At 39.4% G+C, this 20192-nt stretch overlaps 2 protein-coding genes across 2 annotated transcripts in view; one reads left to right on the top strand and one right to left on the bottom strand.

Moving 5' to 3' along the window:
* Positions 1–12942, bottom strand: part of THNSL2 (threonine synthase like 2) — a 145662-nt gene extending 132720 nt beyond the window's left edge. Inside the window, exon 1 of the mRNA XM_073649154.1 lies at positions 12920–12942. Within this exon, the coding sequence (XP_073505255.1) occupies positions 12920–12923 (4 nt within the window). The 5' untranslated portion in view covers positions 12924–12942. The remainder of the gene's footprint in view (positions 1–12919) is intronic.
* Positions 1329–13798, top strand: LOC141163527 (fatty acid-binding protein 1, liver-like). Its single transcript, XM_073649158.1, has 5 exons — positions 1329–1443; positions 9349–9508; positions 10797–10969; positions 11152–11241; positions 13655–13798. Exons 2-5 carry the CDS (start codon positions 9442–9444, stop codon positions 13703–13705), a joined length of 381 nt encoding a protein of 126 aa, XP_073505259.1. The 5' UTR covers positions 1329–1443; positions 9349–9441; the 3' UTR covers positions 13706–13798.
* Positions 13799–20192: the final 6394 nt, after the last annotated feature.

Here is a 20192-nt window from a genome sequence, read left to right as displayed (position 1 = left end):
CGCAAGGCAATTCCGCACGTGCAAAACGCGCGAATTACGCGCGAAAAACGCGTGCCAAATTCCGCATGCATTTTTCCGGGAAAAGGACATGCGGTAAGCCTAGAGGACCGGACCCCCAGCGAACAGAAGCTATTTGCAATGTCTGTAATATATACAACAATTACCCCACATTCCAAATTATTATGCAAATGCTATTTTTCTCAGATTTTCCTAAAAGGTCGAAGCAAATGAGTCAGTATAATGTTTCATTCATCAACCGTTAGAGGATAAATCACATTTTATTGGACAATCCTCCCAATAATAACAGGATTTTTTTTTCAAAACTTAAAGAACTCAGAACGCTCTGTTCCAAATTACTATGCACAACAGAGTTTCCAAACATTTTATAGGTTGAAAGTGCTCATTTGTTGAATTTTCTGCATTACTGCATTTACTGAAACCAAAGGCTTTTTCAATCATGAACATCTTAACAGGCGAAGTTACCGTACATGATAACATAAGACCATACTTTCAAATCAACTTCGTAATTCTTGCATCCATTGAACTTATGAGTTTTGGGATAGTTTCTGCTTGAATTTCTTTGCAGGATGTCAGAATAGCCTCGCAGAGCTGCAGTTTTGATGTGAACTGCCTCCCACCCTCATAGATCTTTTGCTTGATGAAACTCCAAAGGTTCTCAATGGTATAGTGAAGGCCAGCACATGTTTGTTGTCCTGAGGAAGGAGTCGGATTTGACTCTAAAATGCGTTGACAAATAAGTTACCTTCAATTAATTTGTTTTATGATCCGTTCTTGAAGTCCACTCGCCCTGGCTTTTACTATTGTATACAAATCTGTAGATATCGCAGTGACTGACAACTATGCTGTGATAGTGGTGGTGTTACACACAACCCCTTCAGGTGAGCAGTTTTCAACTAACTCCTAACCCTAATACCCAGACGAGACCCTATAAATATAAATATATATACAGTATGTATATATATTGGCCAGAAGGGTTGGTTACAGTCCTAGGGGACCTCAAAGTGTTACACATGTTTTTTCAGGGCAATTGGAGGCATTGCACTATTGCGATTCGTGGCAAATCAGTTCGCTGCAGATTGAATTTTTGGGAAGAATTCCTCGGATCTGACAAATTTGAATTTCAAAAGATTCAATCATTTCTAACGTGTTGCAGTTGTAATGTCAGATTAAGAGTTAACTAACGATCTTGGCACCTTTGTGCTCAGGTGCAACACAGGTAACAAGCTCAATTAGCAGCATCATGGGGATTTAAGCACCTTTGTTCCATTACATTGCATCTTTGACTAAAAGCACAGTGGACTCCTCGAAATACGTCAGATTTATGTTTTACTGTGTATTGTAAACACTGCTACATTGTCTTCTATGTTGTGAATCTTGTGGCGTGATCCTGCCGCTCAGTGCACTCCAGATACACTCGGAGAGGTGAGCTCAGTTGTTAATATTTGTCATTTTCCATGCAGTATATAGCAGTTATAGTCTTAAACATAGAGAGCAGTATTAAATTTAGTTATAGCCTTGTACATAGGAGCAGTATTATAGTAGTTATATTCTTGCACATAGGAGGAGTATTATAGTAGTTATATTCTTGTACATAGGGGCAGTATTATAGCAGTAATATTCTTGTACAAAGGGGTAGTATTATAGTAGTTACATTCTTGTACATAGGAGCAGTATTATAGTAATTATATTCTTGTACATAGGAGCAGTATTATAGTAGTTATATTCTTGTACATAGGAGCAGTATTATAGTAATTATATTCTTGTACATAGGGGGCAGTATTATAGTAGTTATATTCTTGTACATAGGAGCAGTATTATAATAGTTATATTCTTGTACATAGGAGCACTATTATAGTAGTTATATTCTTGTACATAGGGGCAGTATTATAGTAGTTACATTCTTGTACATAGGAGCAGTATTATAATAGTTATATTCTTGTACATAGGGGCAGTATTATAGTAGTTATATTCTTGTACATAGGAGCAGTATTATAGTAGTTATATTCTTGTACATAGGGGCAGTATTATAGTAGTTATATTCTTGTACATAGGGACAGTATTATAGTAGTTATAGTCTTGTACATAGGAGCAGTATTATAGTAGTTATATACTTGTACATGGGGGCAGTATTATAGTAGTTACATTCTTGTACATAGGAGCAGTATTATAATAGTTATATTCTTGTACATAGGAGCAGTATTATAGTAGTTATATCCTTGTACATAAGGGCAGTATAATAGTAGTTATATTCTTGTACATAGGGGACAGTATTATAGTAGTTATATTCTTGTACATAGGGGCAGTATTATAGTAGTTATATTCTTGTACATAGAGGCAGTATTATAGTAGCTATATTCTTGTACATAGGGGACAGTATTATAGTAGTTATATTCTTGTACATAGGGGCAGTATTATAGTAGTTATATTCTTGTACATAGGAGCAGTATTATAGTAGTTATATTCTTGTACATAGGGGGCAGTATTATAGTAGTTATATTCTTGTACATAGGAGCAGTATTATAGTAGTTATATCCTTGTACATAAGGGCAGTATAATAGTAGTTATATTCTTGTACATAGGGGACAGTATTATAGTAGTTATATTCTTGTACATAGGGGCTGTATTATAGTAGTTATATTCTTGTACATAGGAGCAGTATTATAGTAGTTATATTCTTGTACACAGTGCGCAGTATTATAGTAGTTATATTCTTGTACATAGAGGCAGTATTATAGTAGTTATATTCTTGTACATAGGGGCAGTATTATAGTAGTTATATTCTTGTACATAGGAGCAGTATTATAGTAGTTATATTCTTGTACATAGGGGCAGTATTATAGTAGTTATATTCTTGTACATAGGGACAGTATTATAGTAGTTATAGTCTTGTACATAGGAGGCAGCATTATAGTAGTTATATACTTGTACATAGGGACAGTATTATAGTAGTTAAAGTCTTGTACATAGGAGGCAGTATTATAGAAGTTATAGTCTTGTACATAGAGGCAGTATTATAGTAGTTATATTCTTATACATAGGGGCAGTATTATAGTAGTTATATTCTTGTACATAGGGGGCAGTATTATTAGTAGTTATATTCTTGTACATATGGGCAGTATTATTGTAGTTATATTCTTGTACATAGGGGCAGTATTATAGTAGTTATATAATTGTACATAGGGGCCGTATTATAGTAGTTATATTCTTGTACATAGGGACAGTATTATAGTAGTTATAGTCTTGTACATAAGGGCAGTATTATAGTAGTTATATTCTTGTACATAGGGGCAATATTATAGTAGCTATATTCTTGTACATAGGAGGCAGTATTATAGTAGTTATATTCTTGTACATAGGAGCAGTATTATAGTAGTTATATTCTTGTACATAGGAGCAGTATTATAGTAGTTATATTCTTGTACATAGAGGCAGTATTATAGAAGTTATATTCTTGTACATAGGAGGCAGTATTATAGTAGTAATATTCTTGTACATAGGAGCAGTATAATAGTAGTTATATTCTTGTACATAGGAGGCAGTATTATAGTAGTAATATTCTTGTACATAGGAGCAGTATAATAGTAGTTATATTCTTGTGCCGAGAGGCAGTATCATAGTCCACAGTACATGGGAGCAGTATTTTATTGTACAAAGGGGGCAATATTATAAAAATTCCATTTTTATTATTCTCATTTCATAGTGTGTATTATTATAGTTGTTTCTCTTTTTATACATCACTAAAAAATGAATGTGAAAAATCAGTTTTGTTTCTTCTTAGTATTAGGTTGATCTCTATCTGCTAAGAAAATACTTTGACAATAAGCTAATCACCAAGTGTCCTGCTGTTGGGAGGAGCCCTAATAATTAGTTGTTAGCCCTTTAGCACAGTAGGGGAGCGGTCTTGGGACAGTGAGTGTCCGTTTCATATACAGTGCCCCCACAGGAGAAATCTAGTAGTACACAGTGTCAGTTGAAATTAGTGGAGAGTCTGTGCAATTCGCAGACATGAAGGGTCATCCAGAGATGATTTCTAGGAGTTTTCTGCTCTAGGTAATAAAAACTATACCCATTAAACATATTCTAAGGTATGTGTGTAATATGGTCTACAACAAAGAACGATTACAGATTTTTCAAGTCCTACCTTTGAAAAGTATTCACATAAAAAAGAATCAAATGTTTGAAATATTTGCTTTAAGATAGCAATATCCTTTTTCTTAAGGGACCATTACAGGGGAATTTCATCCATAGACATGACTGGTCGCTTATTGGCTTTCTGCATTATAGTCTATAGAAGTAAAGTATTCAGCCAAGCACAGATACAAAGTTCGGGCTGCAATTAAGAGTAACAGCAATGGTGGCAAGAATTGTCACCAAATCAGGTTATGTGTGGATCATAGACTAAGAAACTTATGCTTCATAGTCTGCGGCATTGTGCTCCACTGCGTCTGTACAGCACGAGAGAAGTCCCAGGAACAAGAGTGAAAAAAGGAAAAAAGTAGCTCACTCCCTGTACTGCACCGATCCCACACTGACCAGGTGTAACATGGGGCGGGCGGTAGCTGTGGACGCCCCGGAGCATTACATGAAAGTGTGGGTACTGGCTGGGTGTGTGGACTTGTGCTGTGAGGGTGCTACGCCTGTGCAGGCCGCACGTAGTATATGTTGCGGGTTTGCCAGGACCAGATGTTTCACAGTTCTATGAGGGAAACCACCATTCAAAAATGAACTTTTTACTAAACGGGACTTGACAGAGAATATATACAAGAGATAGCAGGTACAAAGTCTTATGAATGATTCCTTAACAAGTCGAAGCATTTTCCACACAGTTTCCTTCCTTCGTTTCTCTATTGTTCTCTGTGTCCACTGTTTCTCACTACTTCCCCACAACCCAGCTTTAACGATACAGTCCTGCTTAGCCTGGGTCATTAACTCGTAATATGGTTCCGCATCCTCCTTTCCTCTTTTGAGTGCCGGTATGGCCGGTAATGCTGACGCTCTGGTACTCTGGCCCACAACATTTTACTCATCCCACAAACTCAGTCCTGTTAAGGCCCATTACCTTCAAGCATTATAGGCTTAAGACCTTGTGGCATCCTCTCCCAGGACCCGTTTCTGGAAGGTCATTCTGTCTCTTAGTCACTTCTGCTTTGAGTCTCGCTATCCCTACTCCTTGGTCTCCTCTCACTTAGAGTCACCCCAGAATGCAGCACTGCTCACCTTGGACCTTTAGGTCCACATCCTATGCACTCCTGGCCCTATCTCACTTTCTACCAGTAAGTTACCCACTGTCTTCACGCATAGCCCCTCGAATTCTTGGTTAGTCCTAACCATTAACTCTGTCTCTCCCTGCTAACTACCTGTTGCTGGGCAGAGCACAACTCTATCACTAACAGCATATGTCACTTAAGACGTTGTACATCTAAATACATTGAAACAATACACCACATCACAATTCAAATTACACATCACCATCACCATAACGCATGACATTATACACACTACTGTTGTATTTTAAAGCTGTTGGTTTCAATATTTCATGTATTTTTCTGTTTGGATGATGGAATTTTAATGATAATAATAAATTTGGATGTTTTTATTCCCTATGAGCTGGAACAATTTGGTATTTTTATTCTGCCTAGTCTAATTTGACACCAAATATAAATTGGCTTACTTTGTGCTAGAAATTTGCACCAAAACGATCTGCATAATTTTTTGGAGCATGGTATTCCAAATTAGACCACACACAAATTTAAACAAACCCCTTTCCCACAAAGCCACACCCCATTGTTGGATGAACCTCCGAATGTGTTTAAGACACGTAATGAAGGTGGTGCAAGAACTCTGTAATAGTAAATCTTCCCAGTAATCTGAGCATGCTGCATTTGTGAAATAGAAGACCTTGACCAAAGAAGGGTGGAGACCCACAGGAGAAACTCCAGAATATCTATACTTCTTAGATATATTGGAGAATAGCACAACTCATCTCAGATACGAAGCAATATCACTTGAACAGTACAGTTTCATTGCAAGAGCCGCTGGTCTTTCCTCGGGTATTCACGGCACGCTTACTGTATCTCAGCTTCATGGCGATCGATACAGTAGCAACAGCACCATGGTCTTCCTCGTAGCTCTCTCTCCATCAGGGGTTGAAGCCTACTGTCAAAACTAAATGGCCTTCAATGATAGCCCTTTACATTTTTAAATAATGTGGTCACAACTAGCATGGAACTCTCGGGTAAACTCAATGGCAAGCATCACCCAGCATGCCAATGCTAATCTCTGGCTGTGTTCTGAAAGGACCTGCGGTCGCGTGACCATCACATGACTAAATGACGTCACAGCAGGTCCTTTCAGAACACCGCGGGACGCCGAGGACAGAGGACGAGGAGACCGGGGGCCGCCGGAGAGGTAAGAATAATTTTTTTTACATTTTTTATGTTTTAATTCTTTTTTACTAATGGTACCCGGGTGTGGATGAGAGTCTCCTCTTCTCCAGACCCGGGTACCATCCGCGCATTGAACCGCATAACATCCACATGCATACATGTATACATGTGGATCTTATGCGGTTCAATGCAAGTCAGTGGCGGTGATTTAGTCACGATTACGATTAAATGGTAGTGCTGTGGATTTTTCCGCAATGATAACCCGCAGCGGAAATTTCCACAGCATGTGCACAGCACACGCGGATTATCATTGGGGAACATGGCAGACAACTTAACAAGCGTTTTTAATGCGTTTTCACGGCGGAAATGGTGCCGCGGAAACGCATTAAATCCGCATCTTGGGCACATAGCCTAAAGGTCCATCATGCCTTCAGGTAAGTGATGTGGCGCCGCTGTGTGATTGCACCACTCCTGACCTTGAACTAATTAGATGCTGTCCTTCTCACAGCATGGCACCAAGGACAAGTTTTATCCATCCATCATTATGTACTCAAAGCCTTGACCGCACTACCCAGAGGTAAAACCAACGTTTTAACATAAACACATGCCAGTATGGCGGCCAACTTGATGGAACAATGCATAGCTCTCTGCAAACATAACTTGGAATCCATTGACCCTCACCTTACTAGGTAATAAATAGTACATGCCACAGTTCTACCCAAGGCTATACACATATAGAAAATTACATAAAGGCACACAGGTCAGAAAGAGCACAATATAACCAGAGAACGCCCCTCCACACCTTACATATCAGCAAACATGTCCATCACAATGACCTTCTAAAACTCTCAGACAATTATATTATTTACAAGACTCCCTTGTTTGGTTTGACTTTCAACTGACTTGGGTTCCATGACTTATGACCGAGTGACTTTTATGCAGACATGTTAAGAGCTTCTTCATTTGTTTGAGCAACCGACTAAAAAATAAACTGAGGGGAGTGACAAGGACTCTATGAACTCTTCACGATAAATTTGAGACACTGGTCGTAAAGGATCTCTATATTTCTTTATTGGCGTGGCCAACGATCAGATTGGAGGTTACCAGTATACAGTGTTTTTCTGCGTTCGTAGAACATATACAGTTGAAACCAGAAGTTTCCATACACTATATAAAAAGACACATCTGCATGTTTATCTCAATATCTGACATGAAATAAGAATAAACCTTTCCCGTTTTAGGTCAGTTAGGATTACCATCATTTTTAATATTTGCCAAATGCCAGAATAATGAGAGAGAAAGAATGTATTAAGGCATTTTTATTACTTACTGCAAAGTAAAAAATTTACATAGATTTCATTAGTATTTGCTACCATTGCCCTTAAACTGAATGACTTGGGTGAAACGTTTGGGATCTCCTTTCACAAGCTTCTCACAATAGTTGGTAAGAATGTGGGTCCATTCCTCCTGACAAAACTGGTGTAACGGATCCAGGTTTGGAGGTCGCCTTGCTCGCAGCCTTTTCAGCTTTGCCCATAAATTTTCAATAGGATTGAGATCAGGGCTTTGCGATGGCCACTCCAAAACATGGACTCTGTTATCCTTAAGCCACTTTGTTACCATTTTGGCAGAATGCTTTGGGTCATTGTCCATTTGGAAGACCCATTTCCGCCCAAGCTTTAACTTCCTGGCTGATGTTTTGAGATGTTGCTTCAGTATTGCCACATAATCTTCTTTCCTCATGATGCCATCTATTTTGTGAAGTGCACCAGTCCCTCCTGCAGCAAAACAACCCAACAACATGATGCTGCCACCCCCGTGTTTCACATTTGGGATGGTGTTCTTAGGCTTCCAAGCTTCTCCCTTTTTCCTCCAAACGTAACGATGGTCATAATGCCCAAAAAGTAAAATTTTAGTTTCATCAGACCACAGGACATGTCTCGAAAGATTAAGGTCTTTGTTCCTGTGTGCATTTGCAAACATTAATCTGGCTTTTTTATGTTTCTTTCGGAGCAATGGCTTCTTCCTGGCAGAGTGACCTCTCAGTCCATGTTGATACAGTACTCGTTTCACTGTGGATATTGACACAATCTTACCAGCTTCAGCCATCATCTTCATAAGGTCTTTTGCTTTTGTCCTTGGGTTGATATGCACATGTCGGACCAAAGCACGTTCATCTCTGGAACACACAATCCGTCTCCTTCCTGAGCAGTATGATGGCTGGACATTCCCATCTTGTTTGTACTTGCGTATAATTGTTTGTACAGATGAACGAGGCACCTTCAGGTATCTTGAAATTGTATCCAAGGATGAGCCAGACTTGTGCAAGTCCACAATTCTCTTCCTGATATCTTGGCTGATTTTTTTAGACTTTCCCATGATTCTACACAAAGAAGCAGTGTGTTTCAGGTGTGCATTAAAATAAATCCAAAGGTGTGTCTCTAATTAACTCAGATGTTGCCAAAAAAAACTATCAGAAGCTTCCAAACACATGACATCATCATATGGGCAGTCCAGAATTGTTTAAAGGCATAGTAATCTTAGTGTATGTAAACTTTTGACTGTTCAGTAAGTAATTAAAATGCCTTAAAACATTCTCTTTCTCTCATTATTCTGGCATTTACCAAATATTAAAAATTATGGTAATCCTAATTGACCTAAAACAGGAAAGGTTTATTCTGATTTCATGTCAGACATTGAGAAAAACATGCGTATGTGTCTTTTTATATAGTGTATGGAAACTTCTGGTTTCAACTGTACTAAGATAACAAATATTTCATAATTTTAATAGACGCTCATAGCCTATATGGCACAACGTACTCGTGTAATCATAGACCCGGCAGGCATGAGAATTCCTGCTACTGGTTTAGTCAATATGAGGCAGTTGTTATGTAAATGTTAATAGTTAACCAACTATAAATCAAGGTATGTCATCTCACAGCTGATCACGAAGAAGAAAGAAGCTACTTATAAACCTGGTCAAGCTGAAGAGGTCTGGCATTCTCATTACCTCTGGTTGAGAAACATTCTGAAAATGGCTTTCAGTGGAACTTTCGAGCTGCAATCCCAAGAAAACTTTGAGGCTTTCGGGAAAGCCATCGGTGAGTAAGACAATGTATGGAGGGACCTCATTACATGGAGTCGTGCTATCTATATTACTCTACTGAATCTCCTGGTCAACATCTCAATAGGGTTTTTCTAGTTTTGAATCTGGATCTTAAGGAAACTCAACAGTATATTCAATATAGTAATTATGATTCTTCTGTATTAAACCACTTTCTTGTTAGTCTTAAGCTTCATATTTCCTTTGGATGTTGGCCAGATAGTTCAATTAAATAAAAAAATTAAAAAAATCCTTTAAAAATAACATCTTGCGCTTATGGTGCAATAAAAATCTTCAACGCATTTTGAACGCGGTAAGCATCCTTAGTTCGAAACGCGTTGAAGATTTCTATTACACAACATAAACTAAAGATGTGATTTTAAAGGAATTTTTATTTAAATCTACTGGATTGAGCTAATTTACAATCTGTTTCCACTGACGATCACAATGCTCTACAAAGCACAGTACCGGGTTCTCCATTGAAAACTTAGGTGATTGGAAGGGTGAGCTATTTTTTATTATATTTCCAAATAGTTATTCCTCCCAACTCCACCATTAACATGCATTCTCAACTAGAATGCATTTTTTCAGCTGAAAAAGGGGAGTAAGCTGATGCCACATCCATTTAGTAGTAGTTTGTCTCCTGGGAGAACAAAGGATTGGGCATGTTAGATTTCAACATGGCTAATCTTTGTTCTCTGTTTGGCCTCCATTATGGCAGTGTTCACCTTTTTAGAGGAGGGCAAAAAAGAGTAGTCGAATACTCTTTTATGCCCAAGGACACTGCTGATAAAGTGGTGTTCTCTGTACCATTCTAGTGAATGGCTCCACTAGAGATTGCATCCTCAACCCATTTTTCAGGAATCCAGATGGACGCTCCTTTATGAAGCTTCAAACTTGTGGCAAGAATTTAACGTGAACATAGCCTAAGATGTGCAAGAGTCGATATCTTCAGCTTTCATGTGTTGGGTTTAGCTTGAGCTGATCCATGTTCCAGTTGATTTGGTCTGCTTCTCCTGATATATACAGTTTTCTCAAGTCTCTAAACGTTCCAACTTTTATAATTTTGGCATTGCCTTATGGAGCACCCAAATATTCCAGATGTCACTGTACTTACAGATCTATATACCTGTAGATTATTTAAGAAGTTACAGAGCCATGGAACCAAATAAATGGGCAGAACTGCACAAAAGATATTTAAAATATCTATACTTCAAGAGTGTCACCAAAATTCAAAAACTTATCTACATTTTATCTACATAAAGTTTGCAATCTTGTGTTCTCAGGTATTCCCGATGACTTGATCGAAAAAGGAAAAAATGTAAAGAGTGTAACTGAGATTGTACAAAATGGCGATCACTTTGTGGTCACGGTGACTACAGGACCTAGGGTCCAACGTAATGAATTCACTATTGGACAGGAGGCAGAAATGGAAACTTTTACCACTGAAAAAATTAAGGTAAGTTCTTCACTCTTTAAAATCAGCCTGATAATATGCAGCCTACAGACTCGGCTAAGTCCGGTCATGTTACATTTTTAAAGTTTAACTTAAAAATATACATGGAAATTAACAGGAATGTTCATCAACTCCATTTTTGCTAATTGATAAATCTGTATAACATAACTTTTATATTTTTATAGGCTACTGTTAATTTGGTGGATGGGAAACTAGTCGTAAACCTTAAAGGGATCACTTCTGTCACTGAGGTTTCTGGAGACCTTCATATCAATGTAAGATTCCTACAATGAATACAGAATGGGGTTACTTGTTATTGTTTTGAGATTGTGCTGGATTGAGTGTTTATATAAGGGATGATAAGTTACTTCAAATTGAGTATAGTATGTAGTGGCCCTTAGTGAGAGAGTGGTCCCCACTCAGGGATGATAGATGGGTGCAGATGTACAGAGCTGTTGGTTCAACAACTATACTCACAGGGAAGCAACAAGCTTGATGGTTACAGAAATTTACAAGAGGCAACAAGCTTGATGGTTAGAGATTATTTCAAAATGTAACAAGCTTGATGGTTACAGACACTTACAAAAGGCAATGAGCTTGATGGTTAGAAAGGCTTTTAAAATGCAACAAGCTTGATGGTTACAGACACTTACAAAAGGCAATGAGCTTGATGGTTAGAAAAGCTTTTAAAATGCAACAAGCTTGATGGCTACAGAAACGTACAAGAGGCAACAGGCTTGATGGTTAGAGATTATTTCAAAATTTAACAAGCTTGATGGTTACAGACACTTACAAGAGGCAATGAGCTTGATGGTTAGTAAGGCTTTTAAAATGCAACAAGCTTGATGGTTACAGAAACATACAAGAGGCAACATGCTTGATGGTTAGCAAGTAGTGATGAGCGAGCATGCTCGTTACTCGAGATTTAGAAGCATGCTAAAACATAACACCCAAGCACGCTGAAGATACTCGGCGAGCACCCAAGCATGCTCGTCGAAAAGGTTAACAAAACATACTTGCTCATCACTATTAGAGAGGCTTTCAAAATGCAACAAGCTTGATGGTTTCAGAAACTTACAAGAGACAATCAGCTTGGAGGTTACAGAAGGTTACAAGAGGGAACAAGCTTGATGGCTACAGAAACTTAGAAGAGTTGGTTTCGATTTTTTAACAAAAGATATTAGCTTAACTTGAACAGAGGTAATCAGTTGGTATCTGTAACTGTGGACTATTACTAAGTTGTGATACTTTACTAACACGTTCACCAGTACGCTCTACATTCCCCTTCAGTCAGGCACAGTCTTTGTGTCCTCGGTTTGCAGCACACATTTACAGTGCTGATTACAGTTCTCTTCATGGTCACCTCTCTTGGCAGCTATGTCCTGCAGGAAGAGATGATGCAAATCGATTCACAGGACCTGGTCAAGCAATTATGTCAGTAATCTGTAGCCTCCACATGTGAGCCCTGCAAACCACCTCACACCTGCCAGCATCCGCATTTCTTCTTTTGATTAGTTGATGTGGCGCTATGTCACATGTGTATCAGACTGCAATGATAACTGGCTAGTCAATCAAAAGAGGAGGCAAGACTACAGTCAGGTAAGAGGTGGTTCAAGGACTCCCATCTGGTGTCCACAAATTAATCACGTGGCAGCTGAACCAGGTCAGATTTGCATCATCTCTACCTGCAGGTGACCCACTCCTGTGGCCTACTCCCTACAGTTAACACTTGTCTGTGCCACACATACCAGTCTCTTCGACATCTGTAGCGGGACATACAGTACCTCTTCACACTCAGGCATCAGCTTACAGACTCCTCTGGTGCCACAATCTCCTTGCCCTTTGTGCTACAACCTCCTTGCCCTTTGGCAGCTGTTTTCTCACCTGTCTCCTGCATGCAGCAATCACAGGAATATTAACCCTTCTGCTCCCCTTTGCTGTGGCAATTCTTACCCATTTCTAATAGAGGTACTCTTATGTAAGCGGGTTGGTCCTTGCACCACAGGATGGAGCTTCTCACATGCTCGCCAAGCCCTGGTGTGATGCAACTTTATAGCAAATGCTACTTACCCTACTTGCTAGCTTGCTATGACGCAGGCATTTGGTGGGAAACAGGAACTTTATCAGAAATGCAACCAAGGGCAAGGAAGGAAAGAAATGTGTCCCTGTTTAAGAAAGTTACAAAATGTAGACGTTCACATCAAGTTTCACTTGTTTATTTGCATGATACTTTACAAGAAAAAAATTCACGTGTTTGTAAATAACAAATAGATATATTAAAATAAAAATTGGAAACAAGGCTTAGAAAGCCCTCTGGGGGCAACAATAAATATTACAAAATAATTGCCACCTATAAATGACAAATGTTTTTCAAAATAAAATGTATTAAATATTCAGATTTCATAGAGTAAATCTACAGTAAAAAGTGAAATAACTGCATTTTTTTTTTTACAGCTAATATTGTAAACTCCTCCCATAGTAAACTGTAAATCTGGTAAAAAGACACCAGCAGAATTATAATTGCTGCTCTGAAAGTGCCTGGACTGACAGCTGATATGATCTACACCTATACAGTTTGCATAAAGAATTTACAAAGTGATTGGTTATGCTGTGGAGCTTTAGACTGTGAAGTATTGAGCAGACATAGAGTTCCCCTTTAAATCTAACTTCCTGTTTCCTATTTTTCAGGTTTTGACTCTGAATGATATCGTCTACAAGAGGATCAGTAAGAGAGTATGAAACAGAGATACATTCGCTCATTAGATCAATCCGTGCAGTGAACAATGAACAAAAATTCTGTGTTTACAAAATAAAGAAATGTTTCAACAATGATTGGATCTCATTAATATAATATTAAAGGGAACATTTGGTAAATTACATATTGCTTGAGGGGTGTACTGTGTGCACATGATTTTGTCAAGGGGCATTTTACAGGTATAGTAATGCATGAGCAGGTGACATACACATAAATGCCCACGCATGTGATAGACACAGTCAGTGGCCTCATGGTAAATAATGTTATTCGCAGTGTATGTAGGTTATGCTGCCATACAGTACACATAACCATTCTCACTTTACAGTGCACATAAATAATGCTGCCATCATTTATACATAATCGATATCACTACAGTACACATAAGTAATGCTTTCTTCTGAACACATACCTAATACCATTTTACAGTACACGTAATGTTGCCATACTATACACCTAACTAATACCAATATACAGTGCACATAATGCTGTGCCATACTATAACCATAATACCACTCTACAGTGCAGATAAATAATGCTGCCATACTGTACCCAAAGATAACATGACTTTACAGTACACAGAATGCTACTTCGATGTACACATACTGTAATTAATACTACTTTATAATGTACATAAATAATGCTGCCATACTGTACGTATAACTAATACCACTTTATTATGTACATAAATAATGCTGCCATACTGTAAGTATAATTCATGCCACTTTATAATGTACATAAATAATGGTGCCATACTGTACACGTAACTAATATCCCTTTATAATGTACAGAAATAATGCTGCTATACCAATAACCTATACTGCCATAACTAATACCACTTTACAATGCACATAATTCTGCCATGCTGTACACATAATAGCACTTTACAGTGCACATAAATAACGCTGTCATACTGTACACATAACTAATACCCTTTCATAATGTACAGAAATAATGCTGCCATACCAGTAACCAATACTACCATAACTAATACCACTTTACAATAGATATAATGCTGCCATGATGTACTCATAATAGCACTTTACAGTGCACATAAATAATGCTGCCATAATGTACACGTAACTAGTACCCCTTCCCTTTATAATGTACAGAAATAATGCTGATATACCAATAACTAATACCACTTTACCATACACATAATGCTGCCATGCTGTACACACAATACCACTTTATGACATACATAAATAATGCTGCCATACGGTCCACGTAACTAATATCCCTTTATAATGTACAGAAATAATGCTGCTATACCAATAACTAATACTGCCATAACTAATACCACTTTACAATATCCATAATGCTGCCATGCTGTACACATAATAGCATTTTACAGTGCACATAAATAATGCTGCCATACTGTGCATTTTTATTGCAGAGTTCTCAAAAATTCCAAATGGTCCCTCATAGCTTGAATATATATACAATACCAACCGGAAATGCCTATAAGGCTCAGTACTAATCCAAGAATATATAGTTATTAGTCCATACAAGTAAGAGCAGCAATAACATAATGTAGACGGTAGGAGACTGGCAAATACAACTATAACATCACATTAGATATGAAGACTAATTCTATACAGTGTTAATTGCATGTAAAAAAAAACCTAAAATGCGAAGGAGCATAAATAACCACAACAAGTAAACGTCAGAGAGAGTCAAATGCTGCACAAAGGACAAAGAACACAAAGGCGACCTCTTCTTCCAACAAGGGTTTTGCAACAATGCATCCGGAGGATTTCTAGATCTATCATCCGTGCCGATTTATTTCACAATACACTGTATTTATATGGAACTTGGGTTTAACTGCCAGGATAGCAGACACAGCAACGGCAGTGGGGTCTGACATCTATGGGGGCAGATATTCACTTGGGCATAAAATGCAGTTAATGAAGCTCTAACACAGAGCCCCATAGTTATCCCAGCTGTGAGCACTAGATCTCCTCTGCGGCATTATTTTCTATCACAGGACATTACCGTAATATCCTCATACTGTGAAATCACTAGAAGCATTAACCCTGCGCCATCACTTAACTGTGTTATTTCACTACAATGACATCACTGTGTGCATTATCCCTGTACTGAGACATCACTGTGTGTATTATCCCTGTACTGAGACATCACTGTGTGTATTATCCCTGTACTGAGACATCACTGTGTGCATTATCCCTGTACTGAGACATCACTGTGTGCATTATCCCTGTACTGTGACATCACTGTGTGCATTATCCCTGTACTGAGACATCACTGTGTGTATTATCCCTGTACTGAGACATCACTGTGTGTATTATCCCTGTACTGAGACATCACTGTGTGCATTATCCCTGTACTGTGACATCACTGTGTGCATTATCCCTGTACTGAGACATCACTGTGTGTATTATCCCTGTACTGAGACATCACTGTGTGTCTTATCCCTGTACTGTGACATCACTGTGTGCATTATCCCTGTACTGTGACATCACTGTGTGTATTATCCCTGTACTGTGACATCACTGTGTGCATTGTCCCTGTACTGAGACATCACTGTGTGTCTTATCCCTGTACTGTGACATCACTGTGTGCATTATCCCTGTACTGTGACATCACTGTGTACATTATCCCTGTACTGAGACATCACTGTGTGTATTATCCCTGTACTGAGACATCACTGTGTGCATTATCCCTGTACTGAGACATCACTGTGTGCATTATCCCTGTACTGAGACATCACTGTGTGTATTATCCCTGTACTGAGACATCACTGTGTGTATTATCCCTGTACTGAGACATCACTGTGTGCATTATCCCTGTACTGTGACATCACTGTGTGTATTATCCCTGTACTGAGACATCACTGTGTACATTATCCCTGTACTGAGACATCACTGTGTGCATTATCCCTGTACTGAGACATCACTGTGTGTATTATCCCTGTACTGAGACATCACTGTGTGTATTATCCCTGTACTGAGACATCACTGTGTGCATTATCCCTGTACTGTGACATCACTGTGTGCATTATCCCTGTACTGAGACATCACTGTGTGTATTATCCCTGTACTGAGACATCACTGTGTGTCTTATCTCTGTACTGTGACATCACTGTGTGCATTATCCCTGTACTGTGACATCACTGTGTGTATTATCCCTGTACTGTGACATCACTGTGTGCATTGTCCCTGTACTGAGACATCACTGTGTGTCTTATCCCTGTACTGTGACATCACTGTGTGCATTATCCCTGTACTGTGACATCACTGTGTACATTATCCCTGTACTGAGACATCACTGTGTGTATTATCCCTGTACTGAGACATCACTGTGTGCATTATCCCTGTACTGAGACATCACTGTGTGTATTATCCCTGCACTGAGACATCACTGTGTGTATTATCCCTGTACTGAGACATCACTGTGTGCATTATCCCTGTACTGTGACATCACTGTGTGTATTATCCCTGTACTGTGACATCACTGTGTGCATTGTCCCTGTACTGAGACATCACTGTGTGTCTTATCCCTGTACTGTGACATCACTGTGTGCATTATCCCTGTACTGTGACATCACTGTGTACATTATCACTGTACTGAGACATCACTGTGTATTATCCCTGTACTGAGACATCACTGTGTGCATTATCCCTGTACTGTGACATCACTGTGTGCATTATCCCTGTACTGTGACATCACTGTGTGTATTATCCCTGTACTGAGACATCACTGTGTACATTATCCCTGTACTGAGACATCACTGTGTGCATTATCCCTGTACTGTGACATCACTGTGTGCATTATCCCTGTACTGTGACATCACTGTGTGTATTATCCCTGTACTGAGACATCACTGTGTGTATTATCCCTGCACTGAGACATCACTGTGTGTATTATCCCTGTACTGAGACATCACTGTGTGCATTATCCCTGTACTGTGACATCACTGTGTGTATTATCCCTGTACTGTGACATCACTGTGTGCATTGTCCCTGTACTGAGACATCACTGTGTATCTTATCCCTGTACTGTGACATCACTGTGTGCATTATCCCTGTACTGTGACATCACTGTGTACATTATCCCTGTACTGAGACATCACTGTGTGCATTATCCCTGTACTGAGACATCACTGTGTGTATTATCCCTGCACTGAGACATCACTGTGTGTATTATCCCTGTACTGTGACATCACTGTGTGTATTATCCCTGTACTGAGACATCACTGTGTGCATTATCCCTGTACTGTGACATCACTGTGTGCATTATCCCTGTACTGTGACATCACTGTGTGTATTATCCCTGTACTGAGACATCACTGTGTACATTATCCCTGTACTGAGACATCACTGTGTGCATTATCCCTGTACTGAGACATCACTGTGTGTATTATCCCTGTACTGAGACATCACTGTGTGTATTATCCCTGTACTGAGACATCACTGTGTGCATTATCCCTGTACTGTGACATCACTGTGTGCATTATCCCTGTACTGAGACATCACTGTGTGTATTATCCCTGTACTGAGACATCACTGTGTGTCTTATCTCTGTACTGTGACATCACTGTGTGCATTATCCCTGTACTGTGACATCACTGTGTGTATTATCCCTGTACTGTGACATCACTGAGTGCATTGTCCCTGTACTGAGACATCACTGTGTGTCTCATCCCTGTACTGACATCACTGTGTGCATTATCCCTGTACTGTGACATCACTGTGTACATTATCCCTGTACTGAGACATCACTGTGTGTATTATCCCTGTACTGAGACATCACTGTGTGCATTATCCCTGTACTGAGACATCGCTGTGTGTATTATCCCTGCACTGAGACATCACTGTGTGTATTATCCCTGTACTGAGACATCACTGTGTGCATTATCCCTGTACTGTGACATCACTGTGTGTATTATCCCTGTACTGTGACATCACTGTGTGCATTGTCCCTGTACTGAGACATCACTGTGTGTCTTATCCCTGTACTGAGACATCACTGTGTGCATTATCCCTGTACTGTGACATCACTGTGTACATTATCCCTGTACTGAGACATCACTGTGTATTATCCCTGTACTGAGACATCACTGTGTGCATTATCCCTGTACTGTGACATCACTGTGTGCATTATCCCTGTACTGAGACATCACTGTGTGTATTATCCCTGTACTGTGACATCACTGTGTGCATTGTCCCTGTACTGAGACATCACTGTGTGTCTTATCCCTGTACTGTGACATCACTGTGTGCATTACCCCTGTACAGTGACATCACTATGTGCATTATCCCTGTACTGTGACATCACTGTGTGCATTATCCATGTACTGTGACATCACTATGTGCATTATTCCTGTACTGTGACATCACTATGTGCATTATCCCTGTACTGTGACATCATTGTGTACATTATCCCAGTACTGTGACATCACTGTGTGCATTATCCATGTACTGTGACATCACTATGTGCATTATCCCTGTACTGTGACATCATTGTGTACATTATCCCAGTACTGACATCACTGTGTGCATTACCCCTGTACAGTGACATCACTGTGTGCTTTATCCCTGAACTGTGACATCACTGTCTGCATTACCCCTGTACTGTGACATCACTGTGTGCATTATCCCAGTACGTGGACAACACTGTGTGCATTATCCCTGTACTGTGACATCACTGTGTTCATTACCCCTGTATTGTGACATCACTGTGTGCATTACCCCTGTATTGTGACATCAATGTGTACATTATCCCTGTACTGTGACATCACTGTGTGAATTATCCCTGTACTGTGACATCACTGTGTGCTTTATCCCTGATCTGTGACATCACTGTGTGCATTACCCTGTACTGTGACATCACTGTGTGCATTATCCCAGTACGTGGACAACACTGTGTGCATTATCCCTGTACTGTGACATCACTGTGTGCTTTATCCCTGATCTGTGACATCACTGTGTGCATTACCCCTGTACTGTGACATCACTGTGTGCATTATCCCAGTACGTGGACAACACTGTGTGCATTATCCCTGTACTGAGACATCACTATGTGCATTATCCCTGTACTGGGACATCACTGTGTGCATTACCTCTGTATTGTGACATCATTGTGTGCATTACCCCTGTATTGTGACATCACTGTGTGCATTACCCCTGTATTGTGACATCACTGTGTGCATTATCCCTGTATTGGGACATCACTGTGTGCATTACCCCTGTATTGTGACATCAATGTGTGAATACCCCTGTATTGTGACACCACTGTGTGCATTACCCCTGTATTGTGACATCACTGTGTGCATTATCCCTGTACTGTGACATCACTGTGTGCATTATCCCTGTACTGGGACATCACTGTTTGCATTGCCCGTGTATTGTGACATCAATGTGTGCATTACCCCTGTATTGTGACATCACTGTATGCATTGCCCGTGTATTGTGACATCAATGTGTGCATTATCTCTGTATTGTGACATCACTG

Source organism: Phyllobates terribilis, unplaced genomic scaffold (assembly GCF_046119375.1).
Source record: "Phyllobates terribilis strain yellow unplaced genomic scaffold, ASM4611937v1 Scaffold_1__5_contigs__length_1240528914, whole genome shotgun sequence".
NCBI classification, from domain to species: Eukaryota; Metazoa; Chordata; class Amphibia; order Anura; family Dendrobatidae; genus Phyllobates; species Phyllobates terribilis.
Note: the sequence above shows the minus strand (reverse complement) of the source record. Positions and strands in the feature narration are given on the sequence as shown.

Coding starts and splice junctions, on each gene's coding strand:
- LOC141163527 (XM_073649158.1), top strand. CDS start 9,442: ATGGCTTTCAGTGGAACTTTCGAGCTGCAATCCCAAGAAAACTTTGAG. Junction 10,970..11,151: donor TTACCACTGAAAAAATTAAG/GTAAGTTCTTCA, acceptor ATATTTTTATAG/GCTACTGTTAATTTGGTGGA. Junction 11,242..13,654: donor CTGGAGACCTTCATATCAAT/GTAAGATTCCTA, acceptor CCTATTTTTCAG/GTTTTGACTCTGAATGATAT.